This window comes from Pollachius pollachius (genome assembly GCF_949987615.1).
Source record: "Pollachius pollachius genome assembly, chromosome: 12".
NCBI lineage: Eukaryota > Metazoa > Chordata > Actinopteri > Gadiformes > Gadidae > Pollachius > Pollachius pollachius.
Genome location: NC_136945.1, coordinates 20,596,675 through 20,617,278, shown reverse-complemented (window position 1 = coordinate 20,617,278; position 20,604 = coordinate 20,596,675). Strand labels below are relative to the sequence as shown.

General features: G+C 46.1%; 2 protein-coding genes across 5 annotated transcripts in view; both read left to right on the top strand.

The window, feature by feature from the left end:
- tead3b (TEA domain family member 3 b) overlaps nucleotides 1–3,683 on the top strand; it is a 14,409-nt gene extending 10,726 nt beyond the window's left edge. For all 3 annotated transcript variants that reach the window (XM_079748059.1, XM_079748057.1, XM_079748058.1), the window contains 3 exons: nucleotides 85–228; nucleotides 628–780; nucleotides 1,161–3,683. In XM_079748059.1, coding sequence (XP_079604185.1) covers nucleotides 85–228; nucleotides 628–780; nucleotides 1,161–1,274 — 411 coding nt within the window. In that variant the 3' untranslated portion in view covers nucleotides 1,275–3,683. The remainder of the gene's footprint in view (nucleotides 1–84; nucleotides 229–627; nucleotides 781–1,160) is intronic.
- Nucleotides 3,684–4,974: 1,291 nt separating this feature from the next.
- On the top strand, nucleotides 4,975–17,378 carry smpd2b (sphingomyelin phosphodiesterase 2b; the record flags this gene model as incomplete). Of its 2 annotated transcripts, none has more annotated exons than XM_079748399.1 (11): nucleotides 4,975–5,142; nucleotides 7,127–7,263; nucleotides 7,646–7,742; nucleotides 9,225–9,301; nucleotides 10,169–10,262; nucleotides 11,363–11,452; nucleotides 13,982–14,064; nucleotides 14,587–14,719; nucleotides 15,056–15,151; nucleotides 15,814–16,009; nucleotides 16,951–17,378. In XM_079748399.1, exons 2-11 carry the CDS (start codon nucleotides 7,199–7,201, stop codon nucleotides 17,376–17,378), a joined length of 1,359 nt encoding a protein of 452 aa, XP_079604525.1. In that variant the 5' UTR covers nucleotides 4,975–5,142; nucleotides 7,127–7,198. The 2 variants fall into 2 exon arrangements, with proteins under 2 accessions (XP_079604525.1, XP_079604524.1); XM_079748398.1 differs by having other exon boundaries at nucleotides 7,101–7,263.
- Nucleotides 17,379–20,604: the final 3,226 nt, after the last annotated feature.

Sequence of the window (20,604 nt, the reverse complement as noted above, 5' to 3'; positions counted from 1 at the left end):
TCTGTCTGTGTGCGTGTCTGTGTGCATGTCTGTGTGTGTGTGTGATGGTGTGTGTGTGTGCGCGCCTGTGCGTGCGCGTGGCAGGCGGACCTGAACAGCAGTGGCATGCAGGACGGGCCTGGGTCGTTCTACGGCGTCAGCAGCCAGTACGGCAGCGCTGAGAACATGACCATCACCGTGTCCACCAAAGTCTGCTCCTTCGGCAAGCAGGTGGTGGAGAAAGTAGAGGTACGGCTCTGTGTGTTGGTTTATGTTCAAACCGCTCTAACATCCTCCTCCTCCCATGGCTCCGTCTTCTTCTCCTCTTCTTCCCACAACCCCTTCTGTGACTCCCTTATTCCCCTTCTCCTCCTCCCACTTTTTCTGTTCCTTCTCCTCCAATTCCTCCAGCCACGACTCCTTGTCCTCCCGCATCCTTCTTGTTCTCCTCTTCCTCTTCATCTCCTCCTCCTCCTCCTCATGTTCCCCCTTCTCCTCCTAGCAGTAGTAGTATTCCTAATACTCATAGTATGAGCAGTAGTAATAGTAATGGTAGCAGGAGTTGCAGGAGTCGACGATCTCATGGTGTCGTGTGTGTGTGTGTGTGTGTGTGTGTGTGTGTGTGTGTGTGTGTGTGTGTGTCTCCAGACGGAGTACGCGCGCATGGAAGGGGGGAAGTGTGTGTACAGGATCCATCGCTCGCCCATGTGCGAGTATATGATCAACTTCATCCACAAGCTCAAGCACCTGCCGGAGAAGTACATGATGAACAGCGTACTGGAGAACTTCACTATTCTACAGGTGAGCTGTCTCACCTGGATCGGTTCACCGCTGATTCAGCCGGTCGTGAAAATGTAACCTTAGAAATACATCATGATCTTTATCAGGATAGGATTTTATGCTTATCAACCTTTTATTAATAGTCTGTCCTGATAGTTTTGATCAGTCCATCCTTCAAAGTTTTAATCAAAACAATGTTTGGATAAGCCTAGGTTATGATATATATTTATATTTTACATTGCTTGATTTAGGATTTTACATTACTACATCCTCATCACAAAATGGCACAACAAACAAAAACAAAAACATGACATTGTCAACAAAGAATCCCATGATGCAATCTGATTCTCTGTGCGTACTCAACACGTGTCACATGCCAGACGTTCTTCATTTCCCCCCAGGTGGTGACGAACCGGGACACTCAGGAGACGTTGCTGTGCATAGCGTTTGTGTTTGAGGTGTCCACCAGCGAACATGGAGCACAGTACCACGTCTACAGACTAGTCAAAGACTAACCCCCCCTCTTGTGAAGAGACCCCCAAAGTTTGACACGAACTCCCCCTCCGACGGCTCTGACACCCAGGAAGCACCCAGACTCTCGTGTCGGACCCTACATCCAAACGTTTTTCCCTCTGCTTTTACCAAAAAAAAACACCAACAAGAAAATGTGGCGATGGGTGAGGAGAACGCACTCTCAGCCAAGAGCAGCAGCAGCAAAAGAATATAATTTAAAGAATTGAGTTTTTAACGGTCAGCTATATTTTTTTTAGTTTTGAGACACAAACAGATGAAGTACCTTATCAACTATGCAATGACAGCAGATGGACACCAAAATGTTTTTAATCGAGGGAATGAGGAAGTGTTGGGGTTTGCAATGATTCTTATAGCAATCAAGGGAAAACGCTAAGCAATAAGAGTACGAATGACGACGTCACAGAGCAAAGAGCAAAGCACCACAGAAGAAGAAATGTGTTTTTGTTGTTATTGTCGTTGTGGTTGTTGGTGATCCTACCGACAGTCAAAGACAGGGCAATAAGTGCCTTTTTTCTCCAAAGATTACATCCTGACTCGCCACTTTGGAGCGCTTTTTAATACTACCTCTTGTTTTTTTGTAAGTAAACAGAAACAAGCCAGATACAAGTATATTCTGTCATTGAAAAAGATGATCCATCGTCGTGCGTCATTCTCATAGACCCGCCACAGAGCTGTCGAGACCCCGGTCTCTCCTGGGCTCACATGGGGAAGAAATGGAGTATTTGTATTTTTATTTTCCTTTGTGTGAGTTGTTTTACAAAAATACAATGGTGGAGTTATACAGTCCAAATGTACATAAAAGAAGATTGATTGTGTTGCCAATTTCGCCATATCATGTAGCCTTTCGTCTCATCCTGTTTTGTTACACAGTAGATAATCAGGTCGTGCCATATTTAACTGGTGTATTACAGTTTGGAAACGTCATACCATTTGCTAGCCTTACTATAAACCATCCTTCCATGCTCTTCCCCTGTGTTTAAAGGGCTGTTTTACAACCCGGTGCGAGACTTACCATCCATTACAAGCCGTTTTCAAAACAGACCCTTTAGTGATGACACAAGTGCGAGTATCCACCCAAATGCATGCTGGTATGTTGATTAGATCAGCCTACCAGTTACAGACCCTTTAGTGACGTCACAAGTGGGAGTATCCACCTAGATGCATGCTGGTATATCGACTAGATTAGCCAGTTGTCAGTTGTCAGTTGGTTCAGTCCAACTGACAGGCTGGTCGTTTATCTCCCATCATGCATCGGGGGGGAGTGGCTTGTAAAGGGGAGTCCAACGCCACACCCGGTGGTAAAACAGGGCCGCTTTAACGACCCAACATGGTGGCTGGACAACAGACAACAAGCGTCATGATCTGCCTTATGACTTATGTAGCCTAACTAAGATTGTTTCTGTACTGTGATGTGTGTCCGCGGATGCTAAAGGAATACGTTGTTACATAGGAGTATTTCGTGGGGACTTGCATTCACGTTTTGTGATTAACTTAAACACAGCACGGAGACATCGTCCGCTCGATGTGATAAAATACTAAACAGACAAACAAACGAATAACGAATAGTGTGTGGTTTGAGTGCCACATACCGAGCCTTGAGGGACAAAAAACTTTTTATTTTTTACTAACATCTTTATACAAGTGCTTACTTTTTAACGTGGGCGTATTCGAGACGGAGATAGTGTCTCTGTGCTGTGGCGTGTGACCATTGATTGTTATTTATATAGGGGTTGGAAACGTTTGGTTACTGGTGATGTATTTGTACTCTTCTGCAGATGTTAAAAGAATCACAGAGCTGATACCAAGGACAAAGGGCGGTCTCACTAGACACACCATGATGTCTGGAGAGGGTGTGCTTGAATCTATATTTACTCTAGATATTTATTTATCTATGTATAGACATACACTGTCTTTATATAGATGTATATATATATAAAGTATTTTAGAAAACTACAATTTGACTTTCCGTGACGTACCGGTGTTTCAGAAGCATTACACAATAGCACTCCTCTTATCAGTTTTCTAAATGTTTCTTTTATACAGACAGTTTTTTATCAAAATTTATGTTTTTTTTGTTTTTCTGACTCCTGTTTTCTCTTGGACTTTCAGCGGTCGCCATATGCACCACTGAGAATAACGTGTGATCTTGTGGATGTTGGTAAAGAATGAGGAGCTAATGTATCCTGTTCAGAAGGGTGTAGGCAGTTTGTTTTTCTCGTTTGTTAAATGGTGGTTTACTATTGTTTCGGTTATACCATTGTGCATTGCAATTTTATATTTTCTGTTATCTTCTAAATAGGGATTGTAATCAAACAAAATGTATCTAACAATAAAAGACGCATTTGGGGCCATTTGCCCCAGAATACATAATAAATGTGTTTTAAAATTTGTTTTGTCCACTTTCTTTTCTGGATCACTCTACCTCAACCTTTTCTATGTATTCTACAGCTGACATGCTGCTAATAATTACTGTATTATTGAATACATGAATAGAAGAAGTTCACCAAACTCCTAATCGAGTTTTGGGCTATGCACACAATTTATATCTAAGGTCAATAAGATATTATCTCAAGACAGAGCTGTCTTGAGTAAAAGAGGGATAGTGTCTCTGCTTTGGTGTGTGACCATTGATTGTTATTTATAGTGGGGTTGGTAACGTTGGTAACTGGGGATGTGTTTGTTATGTTGTGCAGATGGTAAAATAATCCATGATAGCTTCCTGTCTGGAGCGGAAAGCAGTAGATTTTATTGTCTTCTTAATAACATGTTTACTAAAATGATGAGCATGTATACCGATATACTGGTATTGTTTGACAATCAAGCAATATTATTTGTATAATTGTATCTGTTTTTAGATAGCTGGATTTGCAGGGTGCAGTCTTTAAGGATTCAAGTATTTAAGTATTATAAAGTTGGATCATTTAACTTATTCATTATTTTGATGGCTTTATTCATTATTTTGATGACTTTGCATTGAAGCATTTTCTTCAGAGATCAGCACAAGTCAACACGTGACTGTAACAGTGGAATGTGAGATGTCAGATGATTCAAGAAAAACAAAAATATATAGAGTCATATAAATGTAGTTCCATAAATAAAGGTATGTTTTAAATCTAAGTAACAATCGTTATTTTGAACGTTATTTAATTATTTTAATAATAAGCATTTCAGCACACGTTATCTGCGACATGTTTTTAATTCCAAAGCGAGAAAAAATCTCCAATATGACTTCTGGTTTGAACATATTCCCTTCAAAGTAAAATAGCTAATGTGAACCAATTGTAAAGAAACACCTTATACCATAGGTATCACGATGGGCTTCAATGATAATACCAACGTGTTATATGTAAACACATACAGAATTTTTTAAATAAGCATAATCTCATTGTAAGGAATGTAGTTATGTTCGGAACTAAATTGTTTAAGAAATAATGGGTCATAATTGGACAGATCGCCCAAACCGTCGGCTACAAGACTTAGGAAAGCCGTCAAGCTACTTGTATTAATTTGATATGTTATCAGTACTTGTATATTATCTTCTGTTATCGTATTGCATTTTAATTTTCTCGACTCTTGCGCCATGACGACTTTTATTGTGAAGGGAGAAGCCGTTACCCTCCTGGTCCGGCTTTGTCGGGTAACTTGACACTGCTTCCTGCAGTCTCTCCGTTTAACCACCAGCAGAAGGAAGTGTGTGTGCGTGTGTGTGTGTGTGTGTGTGTGTGAAGTGTGTGTGAAGTGTGAGAAACCAGCCTGCCTTGCAACACCTCCGACCTACCTCATAACTGTCTCCCCCATGACGCAGTAGGGGGTCTGCCTCACCAAGCACCAACCTGTCCGGTGTTCAAGGTAAGCCCAATGCGTTCTCCTAAACACAGGAATCCACCAACTAACTCTCTTAACTTACCCTTCCTTTTTCTCTCGTCTGACAGCCAAGGCAGCTTGTCAGCGCAAGTGTGTATCTCATGTTATATTGTTTCACTGGAATGGGCATCTCTAATGAGGAACTCGGTTCATTGCAAAGATCACCGTTTATTTGTGTCATAGTAGATGGCGAATAAATCGCTGAACAGTCACGGATAAGTCATTCATGACTGGTGGAGGTGGAAGTCTTGCATATCTTTAGTGCCTGCAGCATGTTGTGTTGTATTCACCGGGTTATATATTCGTTTACCTGTTTTTTATTTCAGATGGATTCAATAATGAGATAACATCAGTCTAGTTTATTGGTGTAACAGTACCAATAAACTTATAACAGTTACAATCTACTTGCCTGTCTAGTTTGTAAGTTAACAGCCTAACATTTTTTATCGAAAAGTACCCATAATGTATCCATTGTATCCGTCTGTTAACGGACATTTAAATTAAGCTGCACAGGATAGCATCCACCGAAAAGATAAATGCAGTGTTGTTGCAATAAATTGCAACAACAAAAACAGTTTGTTTGTTTTGCTTTCCATGGAGAATTGCAAGGAGGAACGCTTTGAACTGTGAGGTGCTTCACACAATGCAGCCAGCTCAACTCTGTTTGCTATGTGTCCAAGTGCTCTCGTTTTTACCAAACCAATCCATTGTCCACCTCTCTTCGCCCCCTATTCGACCCAGGTCAGCATTCTGCAGCTCACAGGAACCGTGTGTTTTTGTGACAGTCCCTAAATAAATGAAGGTTATATAAGTTATGTTTGGGTCAGGCTGTTAGGACTGGACCAATCAGATTCATCCTGCTGGCTGTAAATGATATGCATTTGGCCATATGTCATGGCTGACCACGCAGTTATGCTGTGCAACAGATGTTGGCAATGACTAAGCATTGTCTAGACAAGCATTTACAAAAGTCACTAGAAATTAATAAGTAAAAAGATACAGAGTATCTCATGGTGCAGCGCCAGTTCTTCTCAGTGTGGCCCATATAAGGCCCTCCTCTCAGTTATTTTTGTGTTGCCTTCCCGACATCAGTCTATTAGCAGCTAATTCAATATTTTGCTATTCTAGCGATTATCTTTACCATATTGAGTGACCACAGGTGAGTAGCAAGAATTGTGTAGAGATTTCTTTCTCATGACAAACATAGGAGAGTTAAATGTTCTATGTGCTATGATGTTATCACAGGAGCCCTGCACTAGCTACTATATATACATCAATTAGTACAAATAAAGGTGACATTGGGGCCATAACTATATTACATACATAGTTATATTAGTATTTATTATTTTATTTAGCAATGCAACCGACTTTTATCCTGTCTGACCAACAGTGAATTCAGAAGCATGTCACAAAGGAGCAGCTAAGGGTTAGCCCTTGCTCAAGGATGCCTACAGAAGAGGCAGCAGATACTAGGGGATTGAACCCAAGACCCTTGAAGTCAAGCACCCTAGTACTCTATAGCCTCCAGCCCATCGTCTGTATGAACCTGGTTGTCCGTAGCCGCCATCATAGGCGACCACCATCACAGACCTCAGGAGCTCTGCCTCCTCATTCTTAGCTAATCTTTGTATGCAACTCATGCAATGCATGCAGTGCTTCCTTATCTGATCACTATCTGCATATGGTAAAAGAGAACTGTGTTTTTCGGAGACACGGAAGGTTTAAAGAGGGTTTGATGAGTAACTTAGTAGAACACAGACGGTTATTACTGCTGTGTTTAACCAATCCAATGAGAATAGCTTTTGACGCACTCCTAATCTTGTAGGCCAATGTTTGTAGAAAAGCAGGTCATCAGCATAAACAGCTGTTCCCCCCCCCCCCCCGTGGGATCACTCAAACACTAAAGTCAACATCTTCTTCTCTTGTTCTCTTTCTAACTTTAGTTTGTACTCTGTTGCCCGGCAACCAGCCCCAGCAGCCCATCCTTGGCCGTTGCCCCTAGGAACCAGGCCATCTCCTGGTGGTCCCCAGCCCAGCAGCCATGTCGACTCCCGATCCAGTCCACCCCACGTCGGTCCGCCTCCGGATCTTCTCCCTCAACTGCTGGTCAGTGATCTGAGCTGTTGTTGTTGTTGTTGTGTTTGTTGTGGTTATCGAGGTCATGGGGCTCAGGAGGTAGAGCGGGTTGGCAGGGAACCGGAGGGTTGCTAGTTCGATCCCCGGCTCCTCCTAAGTCGTGTGGAGGGGTCCCTGAGCAAGACGCCTCACCCTGACTGCTCCCGACGAGCTGGCTGTCGCCCTGCATGGTTGACACCGCCGTCGCTGTGTGAATGTGTGCATGAATGGGTGAATTTTAGGCAGTATTGTAAAGCGCTTTGAGGGGCCACCGGTTAGAAAAGCGCTGCGTAAATGCAGTCCATCATGTTGTTGTGCTGTGTGACTTCGCACTGAGGTGATTATGTGTGTGGTTTTCTGTGTTTGATGAAAGGGGGATTCGCTACCTGAGCAAACACTGTGCCCAGCGCTATACCATGATCGGAGACCTGCTGGCCAAGGAGCAGTATGATGTGGTGTTACTCCAGGAGGTTGGTGGAGCGCCATGTACAAAGTCATTCACACACCCTCACACACACCCTCTCGCTCACTTACTCACTCTCTCAGCCGCTCGCGCGCTCACTCACTGGTTGATTCATCGTGTGTTTGTCTGGTTAAATGTGGACCCCAGGAAGAGTGGCTGTTGCCAAGTGTAAACACTAATGAGGATCCTTATAAACAGAACTAGAACTAAACACACCCACTCTGCTTCCTCCCTTACTCCCTGACTTACTCTCTCTTACTCAGGCATTTACTCCCTCTCCCCCTATTTGGTCATTCTGCACAATATTTACACATAAAGCAAACTGTTTAGACACCCCCTTCGCGGGCTCGCTCCCTGATGACTCCACCCACGGCCGAAGAGGCGACCTCTGTCCATCGTCTCGTTGGTTCAGATAATGACAACAAACAACTTTTACATGGTTGCACCCAAAACGTTTGTAGGCTAGTTCAAACCCTCCCGTTTTTAAATTGAAGTAGGCCAAATTAGCTATTTATTGAGGCTGACTTACACACATGAAAGTGCGTTCGCCCGCGCCTACAGCAGGCTATTGAAGCAGTGATTTACGAGACACTTAGAGGCTTGGCCCTTCAGTCAGACATCAGAGCGGAGATGGTTGGCCCAGCCGTTATCTTGCCCACTGCAGGCCGAGCCGAGGGGTCTAGCCAGGAGAGAGGGCTCTGGGCGGCCTGCCACAGGACACCACGGGAAATTAAACCAAAAACACACTGTATTAACATTGTTTTTTTATGCCTAATGCGATTTGAGGCATGTTCAAAGTATTTCACTACAGTAGGCTTTATATTACTAGAGCTAATGCGAATTGAGGCATGTTCAAAGTATTTCACTACAGTAAGCTTTATGTTAAACTAGAGCTTCACTTTTCTTAAAATCAAATACTATATATATTTTTTACGCTATATATATATATATATATATAAAGTCTAATGTGAGCTGGCTTCAGCTAGTCTCAGAGAGCCTTTCATGGTGCCGTAGCCCTTGTGCAAACGAAGCAAAGAGGCTGAGACTAGGCAACCATAACATCCAAACCAAGCTCTCAAACAGCTGGTTCCTCATCACGTTCTCATGGTGCCAAACCCACGCTAACCTGCTCCTTGAGTCATGGCCCGGATCGTGGTTAGGGCTCCTGGCTCTACCGATCCCACAGGGAGGAGCAGACATTGGGGATTGAAGCCAGAGCCTTTTGACTGAGAGTCAAAACCCCAACCACTAGACTGTCCTACGCACGCATGCACGAACACCAACACACACACACACACACGCACGCGCGTACTCATGCACACACACCAATACACACACTTGATTAAAGGATCAAATCAAGAGTAATAAAGTAATGAACACAAATCATGCAAATAAATCTTGAAGTTATTAAAACGGTCAGGTTAATGTGCTGATGAGAGGTTTATCTGGATCATTATCAGCCTTGTTGTCGACTATGCTCCTCTCTCAGGTTTGGAGTGAAAAAGACTTTGATTCTTTGAGAAAGAAGCTGGCCAGCAGCCTTCCGTACGGTCATTACTTCAAAAGGTTTGCTATCCCTTAACTATTGAATCCCACTCAGTGATGTTTGTCTGTTATGCTGTTTGCACTAAGACTGACTAGATATCATTGTGTGATAAGATGTATAGAAGGCAGCAGATCTTTGCAGATTACTTCAAAAGGTTTGCTATCCCTTAGCTATTGAATCCCACTTTGAGATGTTTGTCTGTAAGGCTGTAAGACTGACTTGATATCAGTATGTGATAAGATGTATAGCAGGCAGCAGATCTTTTGAAACGTTGAAGGCCATTGCTTCCCTGATCTCCATTCTGAGCCTCATGGCCAGGATTAATCAAATGCCATTCCCTGCTAATCCCTTGAGCTTCTTCGACTTCACACACGTTTAAATGGGAAAAGTAAAAAACAGCCAAAGTCGGAACAACTTTCCAAGGTCATCCATCCACAAAAAACGTTATGCTAATGCCCTGCAATACAGACGAGGCAGGATCTCTTCATTAACATTCATATTGTTTTCTCTGCTTCTAAAGGTGCAGGATTGTGTAGTTGGTTGTGATGTTCGATTCCCATCCGAAACCGGGTTTGATTCCCCAATGTCTTCAGTCTTCCAGCAAGCGTCCTTAAGCAGGATGCATTAAACCTTATATATCTGCTCCTTCATGATCTGTGTCAGAATGAACATAGTTAATTAATACATTTAGTTAATAAATAAATGATCAGAACTAAGGCATCGTTCTCAGGTACGCCCGGAGTGGGCTGCGGACTCCGGGGATCGAACACAGTATGTTTGTTTGATTGTTCGAAGCGCGCCGTGCCCACTGTACTGCAGCGCTACAGCTGGTTCACATGAAGTCCCGTCCCCTGTGCCCTCTCTCTCCCTGCCCCCTTTCCCCCCAGCGGAGTCATCGGGAGCGGGCTGGCCATCTTCTCCAAGCACCGGATCCAGGACACCTTCCGCTACCGTTACTCCCTGAACGGATACCCCTACATGGTGAGGCCTCGGGGTGGGAAAGGGGAGCGTAATGGATCCAAATACATAATTCACAGCAGAGAGGGACTCTCAGGCTTTAAAGGCACAGTGTGTGTTTGAAACCCGTACAAGTTAGTAGGCTGGAGACTTCCAAAATAAACAGCTCAATAACAGAGTTCTGTCCACTCTGGCTGGCTGGGAAACTGTGTCATGCTAAACTAGCGTAGCTCGGCTGGCTGGGTAGAGTGAGTGGGAGGGGCTTAGGCAGGGTTGATAGTTTGATTCTCTGAAACAAAGAGAGACAGGCTTGGCTGTATTTGTATTTGTAGAATACATCAGTAATAGAATGTGATTCTTATTGTTATTGATGGGGTCACTATTGCTTAGCATTGACAGATATGTCTTGGTTATTTTAAGATAAGAGCCATTTTAAATGTCACACATTGTGAATTTAGGTTGTAAAATGGCATCCACTATTTGCTCAGGGAAATATGCTGGGCGCCTGCACAAAGACTGCTGTTTTCTCGTATCCTCTGTTGAAGGTGTGTTTGGGACGAGCTTTGCCCCAAACAAACATAAGGGGAAAATTTTAGACGTCTTTATTGTGCTGGCAACATGCAAAACATTCCTCATTTACTCATGTTCGACAGATGATAGCCTGGACTTTGTTTGCCAAACAAATAGGCAGATGAACATGCAAACTTGCAAAAGTTTTGCAGGTTTAAGGAAGTTCTTAAATTTCAAGTGCGGTTTAGTTTCATAATATCTCTTGCGCAAGTCTGTGTTCAAGCTATTGTTTTTCCTTTTTGAAAATATCATTTTTTTGGGCTTATAGCGTAGGCGAAAATAAAATGAATGTGTTTTTATGAACCAGACACTGGAGAGATATATAGATATAGACTATATATACGATATATAGTCTCACCTTTTCTGACAAATGTACTTATTGCAAATCGCTTTGGATAAAAGCGTCTGCTAAATGCCATAAATGTAAATGTCGATGGAGCAGAGGTCAGACTCGAAACATCCGCCAACATTACCCCGTTGGCTCGCGGCTAGCCACCCAGCCGGTGGGGCTACTGACCCATGTGTACCGCTGTTGTTTGTTGTCTGTTCTGCAGCTCAACCACGGGGACTGGTTCGGGGGCAAGGCGGTGGGCATGGCCGTTCTGAACATCGGCAACACCACGGCGCACTTCTACGTCACACACGTAAGTCTTCACGTCCGCCATGTCCGTTTAGCCCCAGATCGCTGCTACCGTTTCCATGGGGTTCAGGGACCCTAAGCCCCCTGGGTTAGACTGAGTCCACCTCCCGCTGTCTCACCAACAATCACACCCACGCCGTAACCCTGGAGGTCCGGCGTTGTCATGGTTACCGCGATTCTCCTCCAATGAGATTTAACGTGGGGGGTGGGGGGAAATGATAACAGAAGAAGAGGGGACTATGCTATCAGTTGTCCACTGACCTCACTTAACCGTCTGAGATACCTCTCTACGCTCCTGATGTTACCAATCATTGGACATGAAAGATCCTGTGCAAAGTAACGTGAGCCCTTGTTTGTCTGTGGCGGTATCGTCTTGGAAATCGCTCAAGGATCGTTCCACTGATGTGGGTGCCAGCCACTAGCTTTTTACCGATCCACACAAAAGGGGGAGGATTTGATTGGAGGGAGCGACCACAACGCCCTAGACATGCAAAGGATCACTCTGTTTGCAGACTCAAATATGTGGATGTAGACATTTCTTATCGGTGAGTCAGAGGGCTATCTTCTCTCAGCAGATGCCAGGCTTGAGAAGTTATTCTCACGCTTATTGACTTTCTCTCTTTTGATAGTTTTTACATGTGAGAGCAAAGCCCCCAGAATAACACATTTGAAAAGCTCTCAACCCCATGTGGCTCTATTATTAACCCGATAATAGAGCAGCAGTATTAAGCTTCAAACATCAGTCTGCAGCCTGTGCCCACATGCCAGACAGCGGGGACAATAGAGTAGACTCACAACGGTTTTAATAACGGCACTAGGGACCTGTCTCAGGTGTAACTCTCAGGAACGAGCCAATCAGATCCCTGAATGAAGGCACACCACTTTTACCTTGGAGGCATCCTGCTATTAAAACATGAAATGTAAGAGGTGATTAAAACATGTTGTTTCCTAGATCCTACCCCTACACAATGGAGACACTGGCATTGCTTCTCAGGCTGCACAAAATATTCTCATTATCATCATGCTTGTTCCGGTGGGAACCGATGATATTCATGCAGAGCAATCAGAGCTGCTCGAGAAACGATTTGTTGGACCTTCAAACGTCAAACTGTCTATAAGTGGCCCACTGTACATGACAAAAGTAGAACGTAATACTTTGGCTTCTTTCAGCCTGCACCTTGACATGGATGCTCATGGTTTACCGCACACCTCCAAACATGTTTTGAATGGTAAATGGACTGCATTTGTGCAGCGCTTTTCTAACCAGTGGCCAATCAAAGCGCTTTACAACATTGCCCTACTCTCACCCAACCATGCACACACACTGTCTCAGCCACAGCTTGTCATGAGCAGTCAGGTCGAGGCGTCTTGCTCGAGGACACCTCAACACTGGGCTAGGAGGAGCCGGGGATCGAACTAGCAAACTGCTGATTCCTACGCGCTAGGGCTGGGCGATTAATCGAAAATGAACATAATCAAGTTTTTCGTTGTTTTTTTTTGTTTTTGTTTTATAGAAAGGGCAGAACAGCTGGATACATATTTGTATATTATTTTAGATTGGATTCTTTCTGACCATTTTGTGTATTTTTTGAAGGCGAAATTTCAAAGTTCTCAGTTACAAAGTTTTTTTTGGGAGAGACCTGCTGAATAAATACAACATGTTTTCAAACTCAAAAATAATCGTTTGAATAATCGTGATTTCAATATTGACCAAAATAATCGTGATTATGATTTTTCCCATAATCGAGCGGCCCTACTACGCGCTCTACCTCCTGAGCCACATGCCCCCCACAAGCGGCCCTATTTAAAGTGTCTTCCCCCCCCCCCCCTTCCCCCCCCCCCCCCCCCCCCCCCCCCCCCCCCCCCCCCCCATCACTGGCCCTGTGCTCCATTCCATTCCTCCCTGACAAACTCCCAGTCCAACACCAGCAGAAGAAGACGGCCCCACGCCTCCAGTCCAGCATTCTGAGTCCCAGACGAGGCAGCAGCACATTCCTCCCCTGGCTCCAGTCTTCCTAATCTGCCTGGGCTCTACCAGGTCACTCCGTAGAGCAGGGGAGACTGGTACCGTCCCGTCCCTCCCACCTGGCTTCATGCCCCTTTAAGGGCCCTTCCCCGTCACTCATCTCCGCTGAGCTGATCCCGTTTAACGATCAGGCCGTGGGATGACACCCTTTAATGCATCCCGTGAAGTCCAGGGTTGGGAACCCACCTTGCTGTGTATTCGTTTGTCGAGCCCCATGGGCTTCAGGCCGTTCAGTCGTCACGTGCTTAGGGAATAAAGAACGATCAGCAACTTTGGATGAATGGGTTTTCTTCATTTTATTTAAACTTTTTTCACCCCAAAAAATATAAGCTCTTCTCTTCTCCTCTTGCATTTTCTATTGTCATATTTGTTGTGTTTTGATACTTCTGTAATTTTGTCGTGTATTGAAAGAAGCTATACAAAGTGGCTGGGATCACTGTTGGGTTAATTGTTTTGTGTGTGTGTGTGTGTGTGTGTGCGTGTGCGTGTGTGTGTGCGTGTGCGCAGCTGCATGCAGAGTACAGCCGGGAGAAGGACTCCTACCTGCCCCACCGTGTGGTCCAGGCCTGGGAGCTGCAGCACTTCATCCGGTACTGAACCTTTGATAGTTAAAGCACGTGATGCCGACTGGATGCACACACTGCACAGTTCACAAACAGGGGGGACCGCGCAGTGGGCGGGCGGTCTCAGCATCAAACCTGCTCCTTCATGACGCGTGTCTGAAGTCGCCTAACCCGCCAGCTGAGCCCAAAAACATGGCCGTGTGCACGTTAAAACAAGATTTATATTCATTCCTTATGTTGTGCGACAAACGTGCTACCTCCTCCTCAAATGTTCCGAGATAAATGATCAGTGAAAGTCCCTTTTAGATGAAGATGTCCATTTCTAAATACTGAAATTTCATTCCAGTGATGTTTGTCGGTTTGAAAAAGTAAATAACTTGGGTAAATAAACGCTGATTTTGTTTGCCATGCGTATTGTACCGTTCTATCGTTCAAAACACCTAAACCGAGGCTCGACGGCGGCCCTGTGACCACGGTGTGTGTGGTGTTGGTGCGATGCTGTCCAGAGCCGTTAGTGAGGGCTGTGTCTGCTATGGCTCCCCCCCTCAGCTACACCTCGGCCGCGGCGGACCTGGTGGTCCTGGCGGGGGACTTCAACATGCACCCCATGGACCTGGGCAACCGGCTGCTGCGGACCTACGCCGACCTGAGGGACGCCTACGTAGAGACCCCCAAGTTTGACGTCAGTGATGATGATGATGATGATGATGATAATGATGATGATGATGATGATAATAACTGTTAGCAGGTAATTGATCAAAAGTCAAAAGTATGCATCCGAGTTGATGAGGATATCAACATCTCGACCTGTGTTCTTGTGTCACTCCGTTACTTACAAGTTATCCTTATATTATCTAACATAACAATATCGATAATACACTTGCTTTTTCAACGCACCTTTTTATTTACAAGTACAAAACATAATTTCAGCAAAAACATCAACAGCAATCCGAACAGGTAAGCGTGCGTTGATGTTTTTTTGTACGGATTCATAAAAGGTTTTCCATCCGTCCTGCAGGGATGCGAAGAAGGGGGCACGATGATCCCAGAGAACCCCAACAACGACATGGTCCCCCCTGAGAAGGGCATCAGGATAGACTACATCCTGTTCAAGGTGACCTGATGGATTCTGTTTCCTGCTCGCACAGCACGATCGATATCTGGTCTAAAATTATCTAAACTCAAGCCATGGGGTGGACGCATTTATCCCAAGCACCTTTCAGTATCATGAGCGCATACATTCACCCCAACACTGCCACTGTTAATGCCTTGCTCTGCCAGTTTAGCTACAGAGGGATTCAAACTCGTAACTCTGCCAGTGTTAATGCCTTGCTCTGCCAGATTAGCTACAAAGGGCTACAAACCCCTAACCCTGGTAGGGTCAATGCCCTTAATCTACCAGTTGAGGGACACAGGGAATCAAACCCCTAACCCTGGCAGTGTTAATGCCTTGCTCCACCAGTTGAAGGAAACAGGGAATCAAACCCCTAACCCTGCCAGTAATATTGCCTTGCTCTACCAGTTGAAGGAAACAGGGAATCAAACCCCTAACCCTGCCAGTTATAATGCCTTGCTCTACCAGTTGAAGGAAACAGGGAATCAAAACCCTAACCCTGACAGTGTAATAAAACTAAGTTAAAGCCAGGATTTACCAGTTTAGCTACACAGGGATTCAACCCCCTAACCCTGGCTGTGTTAATGCCTGGCTCTACCATGTGAGGCAACGTCTCCAGTGTATCATCCCCATATGCTGTGTGCTCCGGTCTGGGTGTCCAGGGTTCCTCCCGGCTGGAGCTCCACTGTGAGTCCATGTCCACCACCAAGGGCAGCGTCCCGGACCACGCCTTCCCCTACTCGGACCACGAGGCACTGACCGCTGAGCTGAGGCTGGACCGGGTCTCCCAGGACCAGGTCTCCCAGGACGGGTCCAAGGGAATGAGGCCACTGGCCAGGGGGTCAGACCGCACTGCAGGTACTTCTTCACTAACACCCTGACTGGCATAGCTAGGTAGGGCTAGCCTAGCAGCAGGACTAGCCAAGCGGTAGGGCTAGCCTAGCGGCAGGACTAGCCTAGCGGTAGGGTAAGCGTAGCGGTAGAGCAAGCATAGCGGTAGGGCTAGCATAGGTTAGCGGTAGGGCTAGCATAGCGATAGGGCTAGCCTAGCCTAGCGGTAGGGCTAGTGTAGCGGTAGGGCTAGCGTAGCAAAGCGGTAGGGCTAGCATAGCAAAAGGGATAGCCTTGTGGTAGGGCTAGCCTAGCGGTAGGGCTAGCATTGCGGTAGGGCTAGCCTGGCGCTTGACAAGCGTAGTGGTAGGGCTAGTATGGAGGTAGGGCTAGCCTAGCGGTATGGCTAGCATAGCAAAAGGGATTGCCTTGCGGTAGGGCTGGCCTAGCGGTAGGGCTAGTATAGAGTTAGAGCTAGCCTAGCGGTAGGGCTAGCATAGCGGTAGGGTAAGCGTAGCGGTAGAGCAAGCATAGCGGTAGGGCTAGCATAGGTTAGCGGTAGGGCTAGCATAGCGATAGGGCTAGCCTAGCCTAGCGGTAGGGCTAGTGTAGCGGTAGGGCTAGCATAGCAAAAGGGATAGCCTTGTGGTAGGGCTAGCCTAGCGGTAGGGCTAGCATTGCGGTAGGGCTAGCCTGGCGCTTGACAAGCGTAGTGGTAGGGCTAGTATGGAGGTAGGGCTAGCCTAGCGGTATGGCTAGCATAGCAAAAGGGATTGCCTTGCGGTAGGGCTGGCCTAGCGGTAGGGCTAGTATAGAGTTAGAGCTAGCCTAGCGGTAGGGCTAGCATAGCGAGATTTAAAGGCTGTTCAGAGTAGCGCTGCTGTGACCCACTCAGGAGTCCTCCACGCCGTCCAAACCGCTAACCTCCACCTTCTCCTCTCCGCCCGTCTTTCCCCTCCTCCCCGCAGGCAAGCTGGCGGAGCTGGTGGACATCGTGACGGAGGCACGCACGGAGGTGAAGGTGGGGCTGCACTGCGCGCAGGGCATGTGCTACACGGCCGCCCGCACCGGAGTCATGGGGCTGGTGCTGCTGCTGCTGGAGCTGGCCATCGCCGCCGTGCCCTGGCTGGCCCTGGGAGCCCCGGGGCCCTTCCCCAGCGTCTCCTTCTACCTGCTGGGGGCGCTGTGCTTCCTCATCCTGCTCACCACCGCCCTGCTGTACCTCTTCTACACCATTGAGATCAAGTGCCTGCAGGAGGCCGAGGACCAGATGAGGCAGGCCGTGGGCCGCCTGCAGGAGGGGCTCAGGGGCTTCCCCCTGGCCTCGCCGGGGCCCCCGAGGCCGGGGCCCCCGGGGAAGGAGAGGAGGCCGGGCGGCGCGGGGCCGGAGGAGTGAGGGGGGATGCGGAGAGGGGCCCGGGGAGGGGAGGAGTCGGTGGAGGAACACCGCAGCACCGAATGTGATGGACGCGTTGGCAGGTGGAAAACAGGTGGAGACGTAGGACTTTTATTCTGAAAATCAACAGGCGGAAATGCAGGACTTTTATTCTGAAAATAGCACCGGTGGAAACGTAGGGTTGTGTTATTCTGAAACACAACCCAGATGGAAACTTAGTACTTTTATTCTGAAGAAATGCAGGACATGCTTTTCTGGCTTCTGTAGTTTATATTCACACTTAAGGACTTGCTTCTGCTTTTGTAGTCTACTCCCATCCTGCATGTATTATCGACCGGTTTATTTGTGTTATAATGTTTAGGAGCCCCTTCCATACCAACAAATAACACTCGTTGTCTTTTCGTTTGGGACCAATCATCTAATACTTAATTATATTTGCATATTTATTTGTTTTCTACACTATAGTCATTTAGGTTTACTAATGAGGTAAACACTCCAAATATGTAGTCATCGAAAGCAGGGAGGAAAACAGTTGTCACCTCAATTTTGGTTATTGACCTTAACTCAACATTTTCGTCAGTTGCTGTTTGCCGAATGGTTCAAATTAGTGGCATGTGACGTAACCGTGTGCATCTCAACGTCTTTTCACAAAAGCCAGCAAATCGCTTAAAGAAATTACAATTGCCGTCTTTCACCAGAGACGGCGCTGTTGCGGGTGATTTTATCTTACGGCTAGGGCAAATCATTTCATTCCCACATCTGGGATCTAAGTGAACACATATTGACTATTTTTAACGCAGGGAGAGGAGACAGACTGTGGTTGGCATTCCAAACCGTTGGAAAGATGTGTGTGTTTGTGCACTTCCAAATAATGAGCAGAACGGGCAGCTTTTCCATGAATCTTGGTAGGAGAGTCCATACCTGTAGACTTCTATCATCACATGCAGCATTTAGACAACAGGCTGGAGGGGAGAGGACAGGACAGAGGAGAGGAGGGCTGGCTAGAGGCTTACTGGCTCTCCATTGTTTCAGTCTTACTTTTTTTTTAAAATATAAATAATAAATGAGCTGTGTGTGTGTGTTGACCCGGTTACGGTCCAGTAGACTGCGGGACATTGCGGCCAGTTGGGCTTCAGTCATTGTGTCTTTTAGTGACGGGTTGAAGATGACTTTGTTGATGTTTTTGTGTGAGATGAAGGCTCGCCTTTTGAACGGTGGAAAGTCCAGAGAGTTGACAGATGCAGTGTGTTGATGTAGGATGGAAGTCTGTGAGGCGGTTGAATTTCTTTGTCTGGTTTGACCTGGAGGCAAACATTTGGTGTGTTGAGGCTGTCCTCCAAAATGGGAGGGCTGATTCAAACAGCAACAGATGTAGCGTCGTCGTTTTTAAGGTTTAGTTTGACTCTCCTCATATTGACTCTCCTCATACATAGATTGCCTGCAAATCGACAGATTCATCCAAACGATGTTTGGTGGTTTGGAGCAGAGCCATTTAGAGCCATTTCTCCCTAAACAGCCCTGGTTTGGATATGACTTCCGTATAGAGGAGTGGGCTCACTAGTGCCCCCTGGTGGACCCCTGCTTGTTGTGGGCTTAACGAAGAAAGCCGATGGCTATGTTCCGGGTTGCATTGGGGGGGGGGGGGGTGTAGTGAGGCGTCAGTCAGTTGGAAGTCGCGGTCTTGGTGGATTGGGCCTGTTTCCGTTATCCATGGTGCAGGGACTTAGCCTACGGTGGAGAACGTTGTGAGGAAGCTTGTTTCGGAATGTGATACTTCCGAAAAGAAGACGGTTGACTTTATCGTGACCGGGGGCCATGTTTTCATCGTGGCCCGGCTATACCTTCACCTCCGGACTGGTGATAACCTCAATGAGTGGACGATGCTGTTTGCGATGCGTTCATAGTCCGCTACAGAACCAGGAGCTACCAGAGCCCTCTGCCTGTCCTCTCTTTGCGTGGTGTCATGTTCAGGGAGCCATCACCCAATGCAGGAGGAAAGAGAACCAATCACCATCGTTGTCACATTGAAGTTAAGAAAAGTTGAAGAATAATGAAGTTAAATTGTTTAAATTTGTACATTTTTCTCCATTCAAAACTGTAACGGCGCATAATTATGTTTCCTTATTCCTCGAATATTGGAGTTTATCTGAAAGAGAGTAGCCTATATATCTTTATTATAACGGATGCCCAAGAAGGAGGAACAAAATACTATTTATGAAAGGCGAGATGGAGACACGCTTTGTTTAGAAAATTACTAACAATGTTTGTTTTTCAAAATCAATTACAACAATAAAAATACCGATATATCAATGAACAGACCAATTAAACGAGCGTTAATGTTATTCACATAGACAGAGTTGCAATAACATATTTACTCATACTCATGCTGAACCACTTAAGATTACTTAAGTACTTTATTCTGTGATTATTCCTGATGCATCCTTATAACCTGTATTGTATTGTATTAAAAACCCGCAAGCTGATGAAGAAGAGACGCTGACGGACCCCGGTCTGGTCCAGGTAAGTAGTTCAGGGTCCCACCGCTAGAGGGCGATATTGAATCACATACTTCTCGTCCATGCCTGATGCGTCACTCTCAGATGTCTCTGTAACCTGAAAACACAAGTCTGTCGGGGTATGACCTTTTTTTTTTTTGGTTTAAATGACTCAACCGCATTTTAGTGTTCAGTGAAACGCCCTTGTCGAACACTGACTCTTCTTTTGTGTGCATTAATCCAAAATTGAGGCAAAGCACGAAAGATAAAAAGTAGAAAAACTGGATGATAGTGACTAAGCCTCCCTGTAAAGAAAGTAACGTGGGGCCCGGGGTGATAAATGTAATTATACACTTTCCATTTCAGCCGAGCAGGAACAGCGATGTCCCCTTGAGTGGGTCCATTAGCTGTGTACACATCGTGTGGGCCCAGCTGACCAAGCAGGTGATCAGCCACAGGTGTGCAAACAGAGTGGAATCTCCAGTGCGTCCTGTCCCTGGCTATGGGTGCACACGGAGACCCCGACAACCCCATTAGGCTACCTGTCAAGGCGGGTTAAGAAGCAATAATTGGCACCATTATGGAGTTTAGCCTGTGGACGTGACACGCCTTTAGCTCTGTGGCCCTAAACACACCTAAGCTCAGGTTCCGCCTGCGTTCCGCTCTCTGTGTGTTTCGGCAGTACATCAATTGTTGTCTGTTGAGGGGCGCGGTCTCGTGCAGGGGCAGAG